The 13,777-nt window shown below is 30.8% G+C and overlaps 2 protein-coding genes across 2 annotated transcripts; both read right to left on the reverse strand.

Annotated features, from left to right (window-relative positions):
* Nucleotides 1–373: 373 nt before the first annotated feature.
* LOC143914040 (uncharacterized) lies at nucleotides 374–1,422 on the reverse strand. The gene is made up of 4 exons (XM_077434131.1): nucleotides 1,261–1,422; nucleotides 886–1,091; nucleotides 689–799; nucleotides 374–557 (listed from the first exon to the last, which is right to left on the reverse strand). The coding sequence occupies exons 1-4, from the start codon at nucleotides 1,420–1,422 to the stop codon at nucleotides 374–376; spliced, it is 663 nt and encodes a 220-aa protein (XP_077290257.1).
* Nucleotides 1,423–8,921: 7,499 nt separating this feature from the next.
* Nucleotides 8,922–13,151, reverse strand: LOC143914041 (uncharacterized). The gene is made up of 4 exons (XM_077434132.1): nucleotides 12,891–13,151; nucleotides 12,602–12,789; nucleotides 12,414–12,524; nucleotides 8,922–9,060 (listed from the first exon to the last, which is right to left on the reverse strand). The coding sequence occupies exons 1-4, from the start codon at nucleotides 13,149–13,151 to the stop codon at nucleotides 8,925–8,927; spliced, it is 696 nt and encodes a 231-aa protein (XP_077290258.1). The 3' UTR covers nucleotides 8,922–8,924.
* Between the last annotated feature and the right edge of the window lie 626 nt (nucleotides 13,152–13,777).

Below are 13,777 nucleotides of genomic sequence, written 5' to 3' on the forward strand. Positions count from 1 at the left end.
TACTATACTTACATGTGCGTTAACATGTGCACATTTGGTGTATTATACATTAATATACATATGTACGTATGCGAACGTATGTATGTGTAATTGAATAAAAATAATGATTGTAATAAAAGTTTACATAGATATTTGATTCATACCTTGAGGGAATAAGCACTAACACTATTGTTTATTATAATTATAATAGAATGTATTGTAAAATAAATAAACTATGAATTAAATGTTATGCGTTAATAATAAAAAAAAATCATCATGTTTTATTTATGAATTATTTCATTCTATCGCAAACCCTCAAAAGGGATATTTCCTCAGTGCAGACGCCTCTAGGCCTTTGCGAATAAAATCAAATATAAAAAAAACTATCACACATCTATTTTGTTATCTTTTTGGTACCAAACGAGGGCGTATAATAGCCCAAAGCTAAATCCAATAAAGACACCGGACACATCCGATACTTTCGCTGACAATCCATTTTCGCTTTGCCGTTCCTTTGAGCTGAATCGTACAAATGATGATCGATGGGCTCCGAAGATAGAACTTCAGACGAGGGTAAGCTGTAATTAATTGGACAAAAATTATTTATATATACCTATCTAGATTATCACAGTCTTCTAAATCTACCGTAATGAAAATAGCTTCACTCAAATTAAAATTAAATCGTCTCTTTTGACACGCTTATTATTACCTGAACACTTTTTTGAAAAGTTCTTCTACGAGAGAGCCTCCTGTAGGCATAAGCCTTTGGGAAGCTTCACACAAAGCTCTATAAATGCATTCTCTGCCGCTGTAACCCATACTGAAATCAAACACGTAATCCAACTGTGAGTGTCATTCTCAAAAAATTGAATTGATTTCACAATACAAGTGGAATTTGCGACTCACTCGTTCATGATCAATTCCAATTTGGAATACAAATCCCTTCTGAATCGCCTTGCAACCAAAGGATGTGGGACTTTATTTAATTTTGTGAGAACTTCTATCGTCGAATTCTGATTGGGCAAATCGTATGCAATGCCCCAATTCAGGCCCCAAGTGTAAATACCGACCGAAGGTTGGCCCAGAACACCCACAGTCATACAAATAGCCATCTGTAATGCAAAATGTATGTAAATTTCCAATGAGAGTGTGAGACGAGCTGGTAAAACGGAGCGGGGGAGGGTGGAAAAAAAGTAAATAAATAAAAACGAGATCCTTTTGTGGAGGATATATCCGTTAAAAATTCGTTCGTCTCGAACAAACGAATGATAATGGACTTACAGAAAAGCTAGCGCCCTCTGGAAAAGAGAGATATCGCCTTTTTCGCGACAACACTTTGGAAATGTCCTTTTCCATTATTTCAGAGTCTTCAGAGGCGACCGGAAAATGAGCAAGACACGCCAAAAACGCTGCCAGCGCGAACGTCTTCTTTGTCAATTCCATTCTGAACTTTTAAAGACTGCAAAAAAAGGAAAACACTTTAACAGTCGAGACATAATCAACTTAAGGAACTTTGCTCCGAATCATCGCGTCGCCGTGAAATTTCAACGAGAATAACAAAATTCGGCTCGACTCGGACTGAATTTATCGAAAGCAGAAAAACGGGTACAATTTTAACCCAACCCTACTTATAATAACAAAGTTTCAAATAACATGTTTTCAAAATCTTCATTATATTAAATTGAATTCCTACAAAACCCTTTCCGAAAACACAATCTTAAAGGTCAAACTTTTCCGTACAAAATATTATCAACCACACATTTTACAAAAACCGCACACCGCTAAGTGTGTCAACAAATACCGTCAAAAATAAATGTAATTTCTTATCAACATCATCACCATTACTGAGCAACCTTCATTCGCAATAAATCACAATTTAAATTCGCTTCATTGTTAAGGAATTGTTCGCGATTATATACATCTAATATAATATAATTTCATCGCTATTACATTAATACAGTTATGTATTTTTAATAAAATAAGATTTTTCTCATGTAATCACATACTCACTTTATTTCGCACTAGGAAGAAGATCAAAAATCACAAAACTTTTATGCTGCGTGGCGGTTTAATATTATTCGCAGAGTAATTTTCGCACGAATTTGGCGTCTCACGATATTCCGAGTAAAAATTACGCGGATACACTAGCTGAAGTTTGAGTTAAACAATTCCATTTATCAACGGCCACTTTCACCATTACTCTGCGAAACGTGTTCGGCTTCAGGGGGATGGGCGATGTCGAGAAGGAAAAAAAGTAAAATTACACAGCGAAATACACTCACACACACACATACACACGTGCGTATAGATAAAACACTCACACAAGTACGTAAATGTATATATATATATACAAAAAAGTGGGAAAATTCCGGAAAATTCAGCGGAGGCGGCTAACGGCTAAAAAGATTGAGCTGCCGTCAACGGGATAACATTGTTGAAAACGTCAGTCAACTATCGCAGGCTATATCACTCAAGCTTGTGTTGTTCACAATGAACGAACCACGCACTTTATACTTTGAATTTTAAATGAATGGTGATGTTATTTATTATTTAATTTAAAAAATCTTAAATCATAAAGTATTTTACTCTCTGGACATCTTTCAATTGAGGATTTAGCAGCAAAAAGGGTAAATAGGCTTTTTTAATGATACGCAATTACTGAAAAATCAAGAATTTAATAACGATTTAAAAATGTAGTATCATTTTTCATTGCTTTAGCTTCCCAACAAATTGTTACCAATGCCAAATTTATCAAATATTTTTTTGTTTTATGTGATTTTTATTTATTTATTTATTTAACGTTTTGGATCATTGTGGCATTACAAGAAGAACCTAATGTGCTACAACGGCCTACATAATAAAATAAGAGAGGGAGAAAACAAAAAAAAAAAAAAATTAATGGATAGAACAAAAAGAAAAGTAAAAAATGATACAGAATTTAACACAATCATATGTTATATATTTTATGTAGAGTGAAAGCATATTTCAAGTGAAAATATATTCTCACCAATTCAAGCAGTGATAATGTATCAAACAATGAATTTACAACGTTTAACTCTATAAATTTAACCCTGACAACCCAATCTTAAATGAATAGGGCCAATCCTTACTTAACGTAACCTAACCTAACCCTTAAATAATACGAACCCTAACAATCTAATCTTAAATGAATAAAACCAACCCTGTTATGATTTCACTTGTATATATTTTCACTTGAAATATAATTTCACTGTGACATATATGTACATACATATAACCAGCAACATAGCTCAGTGGCTAGCTTATAGTTCAATCAACATAGGGGTCATAGGTTCAATCCTTGGCCCAGTGCTGTTGGCCAGACTTTGGATATATGTGAATATAAGTATATCAGAGTTTGTCCATTTTTTTTTTTGATTTCGATGTTGAAATTTCACCCGATTTCATTCTCACCATTATTTGAATATAATTTACCAAATTTATAATAATAATTTTATAACTTTATACAAAGTACTTATGAACATATGTATGTATTTACGAATTTGGCCGTAGGTGTCGCCTTGGGACAAAACGTGTAATGAAATTTTTTTTTTAAATACATTAATAAGTATGTATACATGTACATTGTATTTTGTATTTGACCACAATTATGCATTCGAGACGTTTGTTATGTCAATGTGGTGTTTAATTTTAAAAAAATATATGTATGTCATGAAATTTATTTAAATGTATGAAAGAACCACTCTTATAAATAAAGTGGTATAAATTAATTTTTGATATTTTAATAAATAAAATTATCACTAAAAAACATAAATATAAAAAATTTGATATATATATAAGTATTTTGAAATAAAATACAGATAATCACATCTATAAGGAATTCTTCTTCAGCTTATTCTTTCATTCTTTCATCTCATTATTATAATTTAAAAGAAAAAAATAGCAATGGTCTTTAAAGTTAAATTTACAGGTAAATGAATACTAAAAATATTAGTATAGTATAATATTTCATATTTAGTACATATATTTTTAATTAAAACACAATAATAGTTATTGATATCTACCGCATGTAATACAATTTTTCTGACTAAAACACGTTCTTATAGTTAGTTATCATTTTTTAAACAAATATTATATATGTTCATAAATATTCTCACATACATCTATAAAATAATATAAAGCATAAAGTTTCAATTATGTAGTATAGGTGTTTAAAATATTTGTCTACCAAAAATGAGGACAAGGAAATGCATAAAAATCGCCATAAAATAAATAGAGAATCTACAAACGAACGCATCGGGAAATTTAAAATATGATCAACAACCGAAGAAGTTAATCCAATAAGGACATATAAAGTCTAGTTTTTGACGTTGAACAACACTATTGCATTAAAATAATGCTTAAATCACTGGTTTCAATAACACTGTTCGACAAATGACGACTTTTTTATTGGTTCAGAGACGAAATATGACTTTTCTTATAGAATTATGCCCAGTGAACACGAATCTGGTAATAACAAATGTTGATTGGCTCGAGATTCGGAGATATACATATGTGTTTTATAAATCGCGCAATTTGAACTGGATGACTACTTAGATAGATTTGAAAGCTGAAAAGTACTACAAATGGAAGATAAAATATCCGACTATAGATTCCAATATTCATTTTGAACAGGAAATTGACAGATTTTGAGACATCGACCGAACAACACCAAGATATAGAAAAATCGCGCGATTTATAAAACACATATGTATATCTCCGAATCTCGAGCCAATCAACATTTTTACTACCAGATTCGTGTTCACTGGGCATAATTCTATAAGAAAAGTTATATCTCGTCTCTGAACCATTTTTCCTGTCGAACAGTGTAATCAATAAATTCATTGATTTAAAGTCACTTCGCAGATTTGCGATAAATATCTGACACCCCATAACTGGCCGTAATAAATAAAACTATTGTTAATCTCGATAGTATACAACGATCAAATAAATTAATCTACATATCATATAAAACATAAAATCTGATACTTAAACTGAGGCAAGAAATCCTAAGCTAGGCCCTACCTAATTTTACCTATGAACACATGGGGCGAGTTCACTATATGTCCATATACTATACATAAGTCCAGGCTATTTTATAAGAATAACCATGCGATCTATATGTATATTAAATATTGTATTCTTCCGTTTGAACGACGTAGACAAATGAAAAAAAGCCAGTTCTGGAAGCTTTCTCACCGGCAGCGATAGATGGCACTGTCAGCGGTGCGGTGCTAGAACAGTTTACAGGCGCAAATTATTTCGGGCCCTTTTTTTCGCAAACCCAATTCGGTTCTGAATAGCTTTTTTAATTGGATGAAAAGACGTGCAAAATACGAACAAAACTCTTTTAATTTTATTTTTTGTCTTCGAAAATTTCCATTAAGCGAACCGCAAAGGCGAACTAAATGCGAACGAAGCGACTAAGGATATTCGAGATGTCCTTTGTACTGACTGAACTGATTGGCTTTTTCCGACATTTCGATGGGTCAATGGCCGATCTAGTCCAGTTGCGTATTACAGCTCGAAATAACAGTAGTGTTATATAATCTAATTCACAAGTTGAAAATTATTTGAATAAACGATTGAATTCATGACGCATTCCATACAAAAGTGTGTCACTTGAATTTTCATGGTTATAAATTCATAGGGTCAACTGAATACAGTCGTAAAAAGTTTGAAATAAGTATATATGAATATATTAAAATATGACGAAAGCTTTCGGGTTTTATATACATACATGTATTTATGATCTACCCATATATAAACATCACAGAAAATAATAACATTATTCTGACAAAAGACAGAACATGTTTTATGACGGATTATATCTCACAGACATCAGATGCTACAATTATAAAATATGAGCGTTCATCTAATTTTCTTTACAATTAAAATTAATCATTTTTAATATCATATTTAAAAGTTCATAAATATTACACTCATATTTGCATCCTGCTTATTTTATTTTTCCTTGAATGTTTTTTTTCCGTATTTTATTCAATTATTATTTGGTCATTATTCTTAGTATTATATATGTATGTATGTACATATTATACATTTATCCCATATCTATGTACATATTATACATTTATCCCATATCTATGTAAATACCAACATTCTTATATTACTATATATATATATATATATATATATATATATATATATATATATATATATATATATATAATCCCCAAAAATTTATCTCGGGCCCCTAGCGAAGTAAATGCACCACTGGATTTTATACTTATTGTTAATAATTGTTTCTATTTTTAAAAATGAATAAATTTATTAATTCAAATAGTACAAATCTAAAATGAACTTCAAATAAGAATACACCACAGATTTTCCGAAAAATATTCAAATTTATTTTGGTTAAATAGTTTAATATCAAATACAGTATTATTATTTATATAAATCTCACAGTATTATTATTTATATCATTTCACCAGATTTTCAAAAAAAAAATCATTAAACATCGTTAATTATAGCATCAATTATTGTTCTATTTATAAAAAAATACTATACTATGTTTTTTTTTTCACAGGTGCAATCTATGTTTTTTGCCCACTAAGCCGACGGTAGTATGTATATATTGTCATGACACAATACTTGACAGTTTTTTCAATTAAATGCGGATTAAATGATTTTTATTCGCAAAAAAAATTAAGTACCACGATTTATTTCTAACCTTAATATGTAAATAAGTAACGTAAGTAATCAGCACGTGAAATTATGAAAATGATTTTGTAGATTCCAATGCTGATTTCTCTCACTACCTACTATTAATCTTTGAAGGACAGAGCGTCGAGATCGAACGAGTGTCCGAGTAAGACCCCAGTATTTTTTAATCAAAATACAGCTTTTCTCAATACAAATGGGTTCAATATATATCTTATTAATCATTTTATACATCACCATAAAAAAGTTTTTATCCTATAGCATGTTTTTGACTATCTTTGTATTAAAAAATAACAACAAGCATCAACACGCAAACGCACATAGGTAAGGCCAACAGGCGACTGCATGGCTCAATAGCCACGCGCCAAAAGCGACGAAAACAATAGCTTACGAAAATAAATCTGTCTGTTTCTCTCGCATTGATTCATCGATCAACAAGAATATGTAAGCGAACAGTCAAAAACATGACTTATCGCTACCGCCCATAAATCATAGTTTGAAACGTAGAAATGTATAAATGTATTTTTTTAAGATGTACCCCTTACAAAAAAAATTTCTTGTAGTTCATTCTATAAATACAAGAAATATAGGGTGTATAGCTTTGAAAACAACATATTTATTACGAAAAACGTCAAAATTGGGGCACTTGCATACCCCACTTCGGTGAGGGAGGGTTAAATACAATATGACTAGATTTGAGATATTTCCATATATGAAATAATTTGAGATAAATGCTAAAAACGACTCATTTTATTACTAATTAATATGTATGTTAACTAAAGAAACTGTCTGGAATGTGGTATAAAATTTCTACATAATAGAACTGCATTGATTTTTTATATACTAAGTGGCTATAAATACCCGAAGAATTCGAACCACCGAATGAAAATATGTTACAAATGTACAAATAAATAAATAACGAAGGTGTTTGTGGCTGTTGAGATGCTCAGTCCTACATGTGCTATATACGAGTATGTATGTAGGTACACAGAAACGTCGACGAATATTGGATTTCAGTTGTGCCAGTGGATTCCAATTAGCAAGCGTAAACATGGCCAGGTGTTAAGGAAACGGTCACGGAAACGTCCTCAAACATCACGACTGTTGACAGACCGGTAGGGTAACCGGTTCACACGCAAACCCCGGTTAATCGAATAGCAGTGTATGGGGGCTCCAGTTAATGTGCTTCCATTGAACGCATCTGCGCTTGTTTATCCCTGGGAACGATTTCTTTCTATTATTATTACTATACCCCGAGAAATTCAATTATAGGCAGTTTTCTTTATTTGTTCATACATATGTATATAATATAACCAACTTTGTTTTCTTTTATAAAATACTAGTGGTTTTACCCGGCTTCGCTCGGTATTTGTAATATAATTTTTAATATAAACCGCTTAAACATGGTTAATCTAATAGTAAACATTCATTTCGCAAGCCAGCAGTATGGCTTAATGGTAGCGTGTATGTTTAGCACCAAGTGATCAGTGGGTTCGATCCGCCATACTGCTGGTTAGATTTGGGGGAATTTGTGACTCAAAGTCGATCGTTTCTTATAAGATGTAGCCAATTTTATCTGATCATTCTTGAAATGGTTCCTCAAAATTGGCAAAAAAAATCATCTTTCCTGATGTCAAAAATCTTCTGTATTTATTGTGTGTATAATTTTTAAAAATTATGTACAAAATCTAAATCCATAGATTTCTCAATGGATTAATTCTGTAATTAATTGTTATTTCGTGTTCTTCAGCTTCTGAAAATACAGTGATTTATTAAATAATAAAATGCTGCATTGTTTGTAATTAATTGTCCAGGAAGGCGAATTGGGGTCTTCCTGTCAAGCCTTCCTGGTATATATCTATGTAAAAATAAATAATATTCAAACATCGTCATAGAAACTTTGATTTGTTTTTGAAGCTCCCAACCAAACCTTACAACCTTATAAAGTCTTTTTCGAAATTATATATTAGATATATTTTTTTAATATTATTACAAATGGAATGAATTGTTGGGATCGGAGTTTGGTGTTGTGTTTATTCAAGCTCACACATGTGTATCAAGTCAGTTTATTTACACACAAGCAAAAAAAATAATTGTTTACATAATACACATATACATATATGATATATATATATATATATATATATATATATATATATATATATATATATATATATATATATATATATATATATATATATATATATATATATATATATATAGTACATTTGGAAAGGGTTTCAATTTCAAATAACTCTAGCGGAAGACAACAATAGTTCTAGCGGGGAGAATGGGCACTTCTTTTCGCCATTGTATTCGTTGCAATCCTCTACTTTGCTCGCTTTTTTATAACGATCATTAGGTCCACCATTTTCTGGAACGCTGAAAAAAAATTACAGAATTCAATAAAGATTTCCCGCACTCGGTACCTACGGGTTTTCTTTCGAAACGAAACTTTCTACGTTTTCCTCCCTTTTCCGTCTCGAATCTTTAACAATGTTTTTTTTTTGTTCCAATGCAACGGAAGGGTCGTAATAATAATTTTATATTATATGAGCATATATATGTAGAACTTTTTGTATAATATGAACAATATATTAAATATTTAATGTGTATCTACAAAATATGTATTTACATACATATTTAATATATGTATGTACATTTGCTTAAAGAAATAAAATTGGTGTTTAAAAAATATTTTGATTTTTATATTACAAATAATATATGAGCCTTTGTTTAAAAGTGGTATAAGTCTACTTTTCTTCATTTCGAGAAATATTTCACAAAACATTAAATATAATGTTTTGCGCTTAACAATATTTAAAAATATTGGCCTGTAGTACGTTTATTCTGCTTTTCCGAGTTTCAAAATAAATGATAACAATTTGTTAATTAAGTCAAACATAAATAGTGTTATTAGAACTGAAAATTTGACTTCCTCTACTTTCAAATATCATATCACGTTCTTTGAGTTTGAGGTTTGAATAAATTGATATATCAATGAAATTTTGTTATTGTTTCCAATTTTTAAATAAAATTTAAGTTGAATTTTGTTATTGTTCTCAAATTCAATCAGATTAAAATGCCAAGTTTCAAAAATAATACAATGTAGAATAGTTGGCTATAATTTCAAATCACGTATCAGTTCCTTTTCAAAACCACCCATTAAATCCTAAATGTGAAAAATACGATTGGGAAATAAAATCTATAGAAACTTGAAACACTAAACTAGATTGAATTTTAAATGATTATCATTTTTATATTCGATCATACTGATTTACTTATCTTCAAAACATTTCCCTGAACAATTATATCAACAATCGTTTTAAAAACGCAATATTTAATTGAAACATTCTATTGATTACATTATTTTAATCGAATAAATTGTTTTTTTTTTAATAAAAATCGTACTATCTACTATATAATAATATATATTTCAAAATAAATAACACATCTTCAATGCCGAATAAAAGCTACAGACTTTGAAAGCGTGAGTGAAACGAAACTTTATCGTTTGATCCCGCAGTATGTGACTGGTATTCAGAGTCCGAAGCCACCCCTCAAATGGGGTCGTTGAGAGCCAAAGGGTAAAAATAGCCCATTCCAGAACTCAAATGGGCCGAAATGAAATATAATCCACGGTTACGATCCGTACGAAATATAAATAAACATGCTTAAATACGTTGGAATCGACATTAGACGTAATATGTACATTTAAAAATAAATCCGTATTTAAGGAATTAAGACAGAAATTTCCCGTTGACTCTAATATGTAGTCGGCGGTTCAAACTCGTGTTAATTGTGTTGAAGTTTAAAATTTATTACTTTCAAGATTGTCCCCTCGCTCGTGCGAGCTATAATGTCTGTTTAGAAACAATCGTATGTTTCAATTACAGCGCACAGACTAACATTACAATTAAGATTATTATTGAGCTTTGCAAATGAGCGATAAATTTGGGAAACGCCCCTGTTTTTTGATGTCGTGAAAAAAGGCGAAAATTTCGTCGTCGGAAAATTTCGTATTTAATCAAACAAGACGCTTCTCAGTCCTCGGGGTTAATTAGTCATAGCTTCCCGTCTTTGCGGATTATCCCACCGGAAGCAGCTGGTGTGTTAACCCAGAGATCCCCGGAAAAACCACCCGACGCTAACAGTAAGTGGAGACGAAAGGAAAATCTCACCGTATTTGTCACAACACGTGACGACTTTATGACACTTTTTTGTGTGTGAATTCAAATCTTACCGTGAACGCGAGAGATGCTGAACACTCAATGGAATAGTAAACTAACACCGTAGCACGCTTTTGGTAAAATAAAATATTACATAATAATAAAGAATACAATAAAAATAAAAATGATAAGTTAAACTTTTACGTACTGATATACATAATTATAATTGCATTAAAGCACATTTAAAGTCGGGTAGTTTAATATTAAATCTAGAAATTCATATTCTTATTAAACCAAACCAAAAAATTCGGATATGACTAATCCACGACTTTATCTAAATATTTAATTGAGGAATATAAGAAGTATAAAAAAAAGTTCGATACTGAAACATATCTACATATCCATTCACACATACTGGCTATGAGAGTACTTTCGATACGATTTTGAACGCTAATATAGGGAAACTCACACAAGACAAAAGTTCTTCTTTCGGTTTTCGGATTTTGTTCAAAATGTATATATATATATATATACATATGTATATATAATTTTTCATTTTGATATATTCAGTGGTATGGAAAAAATCATGTGGTCACAACATTTTTGACTTCTCCGAGAAGAAAAAGTCCCACTTCCGGTTAATTAAATTTTTTTTTATCATATTGATACATCATATTGATACAAGAATTATGCCTTAATTTTTCTCGCGAAGATCACACATATTCAAAGGGTCAACAGCCAATTCCGGTTAGTGGATGTTCACCATATTTTATATATGTATATGTATGTATGTATATATATATATATATATATATATATATATATATATATATATATATATATATATATATATATATATAACTTGGTATTAATGTATTAAACTTAATGTAGATATGAAATTTTAGTTTAATACAACGAAATGTTTTTGAGAAAAACACAAAAAACCTCAATTCTGTAGAGTGAAAGTACTAATTCCGGTTATGGTAAAAATATTTAAAAATATATTAGGGTATAAAATTTATAATTTCTATTACTCATAGAAAAACTTCTGTCTGATCCGTTGAGTGGTTTGGGAGATAATTGAATCCAAAAAATTAAAAAAGAGGACATCCACATATGTATGTATGTATATACAAACGGAATGTACCATTTCCGATCAATTAAAAAAATTAAAAGAAATTTACGTTGTATAGATTAGCATTTCAGTTACTGATACTATGTTTCAGTTTGATATGACAAACAGTGTTCAAAACATCCCAGAAATTCACTGACACACATACTAATACACACATTTTTTCTAGATCATGATAACGTAATCAGTAGTCAATTCTGAGTTTGATTTTTTAAAATCAGTCAAAATCTTGAGATAAATTTTTCACCAATCAGTTCGATCAGTCAAAAGTATTTAGTTCGATTTTTCGCATGATCACAAAACTTAATCTATGTATTGTTACTACGTACATAGATAAAGTAAAAAAATAAGAACAATTGCACTTTAAATAAACCAACGTTTCTTCCAAACTTGGCTTATGAGTATTAATACATTTATATACCATGAATACTTACAATAGTAAAATTCTAACTATGTCTTCAATGAAACTAGCGTCCTTTGGAGCTAACAAATATTTTACTTCACATAGCGCTCTCAATACGCAGCTTTCTCCATTGAATCCATGTCTGAAAATTGAAACAATCACAGATGAATCTCAACCTTCATGTTATATTATAGTTAAATATTATACGACTTTAATTACACTTCAAATGCCCCTTCGATGCCTCTCCATAGTTCCCTTCTCTGCTTATGGTGCAAACCGAGTCGTGGATGTTTGTAACGCAAGAGTTCTCGAAGTCCGGGACTTTTGAAAAGGACATCATTCTCCAGAGCGATGTTCCATCCAAGTGGGATTCCGATTAGCAGAGCTTTGACGAGCGAGATTGTAATCTGTTTGAAATGACATTAATCAAATTTAAAGTTTCAATTTCGCGACGAGCAATCAGTCATCGAGGGGGGGTTTAAATATTTTTTAACGAAAGTATACTTGCAACAAAATTACTGCCTTCGGGAAAGCTCAGAGCTCTCCTCCTCCTCGACAAGAGCACCCCAGAACTTTTAACATTGGGACACTTCGTTTCAATTTCGCCTAAATTACTTTGGTTCGGCAACACGAACGATACGCCGTTGGCCCCAATGTCTTTGTTTGTGCAAGAGTTATTATATTCACAATTCCCAGTCTCTCCTTGGCACGGAGACGACAAACTGAGAAATCTGATCAACAACACCAATAGTCCAACGTCGAGTTTCATTTCGGTGCCAAATTCCACTTTATATCGATATGCAATTTCTGCAACATACACACAAAAGGAGAAATAAATAAACTATCTCAATAAATAAATTCAATGAAAATTCGAACGCGTTCAAATTTGTCGAGCTCGTTGCTGGTTTATTCGAATTTTACTGTTGGTAGAATCAATTAGATACGGAAAGTTTTTACTACTACGTACTACGATGTATTCAATAGATGTGCTCTTGCAGTGTGGATACAGTTTGTAGATTTATATTTTCCTTTTGATTTTTATTATAAGAAGATTAGAACCGTTTGTATCGAAGACGAAAATGAACTGACGCACGTAACACTGAACTTTACCGTTATGACCAAAGATTGTTTACACAATTTAAAATGCGTGGATATTCAATTTTTCATTTATTTTGACACTATTTATATGCATTTAGATACGTACAATTTAAGTGGATTATTCATTTAGTATAATATAGAGTGTAACGTGTAAAATTACTCAAATTTAAAACCAAACACGGAAACTATAAAATTTACCGTATTGTTTTGGTACTTTATTACAATGTGTAAAAGACAACTGATTTTTTTTTTTTTTTTTATTGTTTTACGCATCAAAATATTTAATTAATTTCGTAT

Source organism: Arctopsyche grandis, chromosome 7 (genome assembly GCF_051622035.1).
Source record: "Arctopsyche grandis isolate Sample6627 chromosome 7, ASM5162203v2, whole genome shotgun sequence".
In the NCBI taxonomy this organism is placed as follows: Eukaryota; Metazoa; Arthropoda; class Insecta; order Trichoptera; family Hydropsychidae; genus Arctopsyche; species Arctopsyche grandis.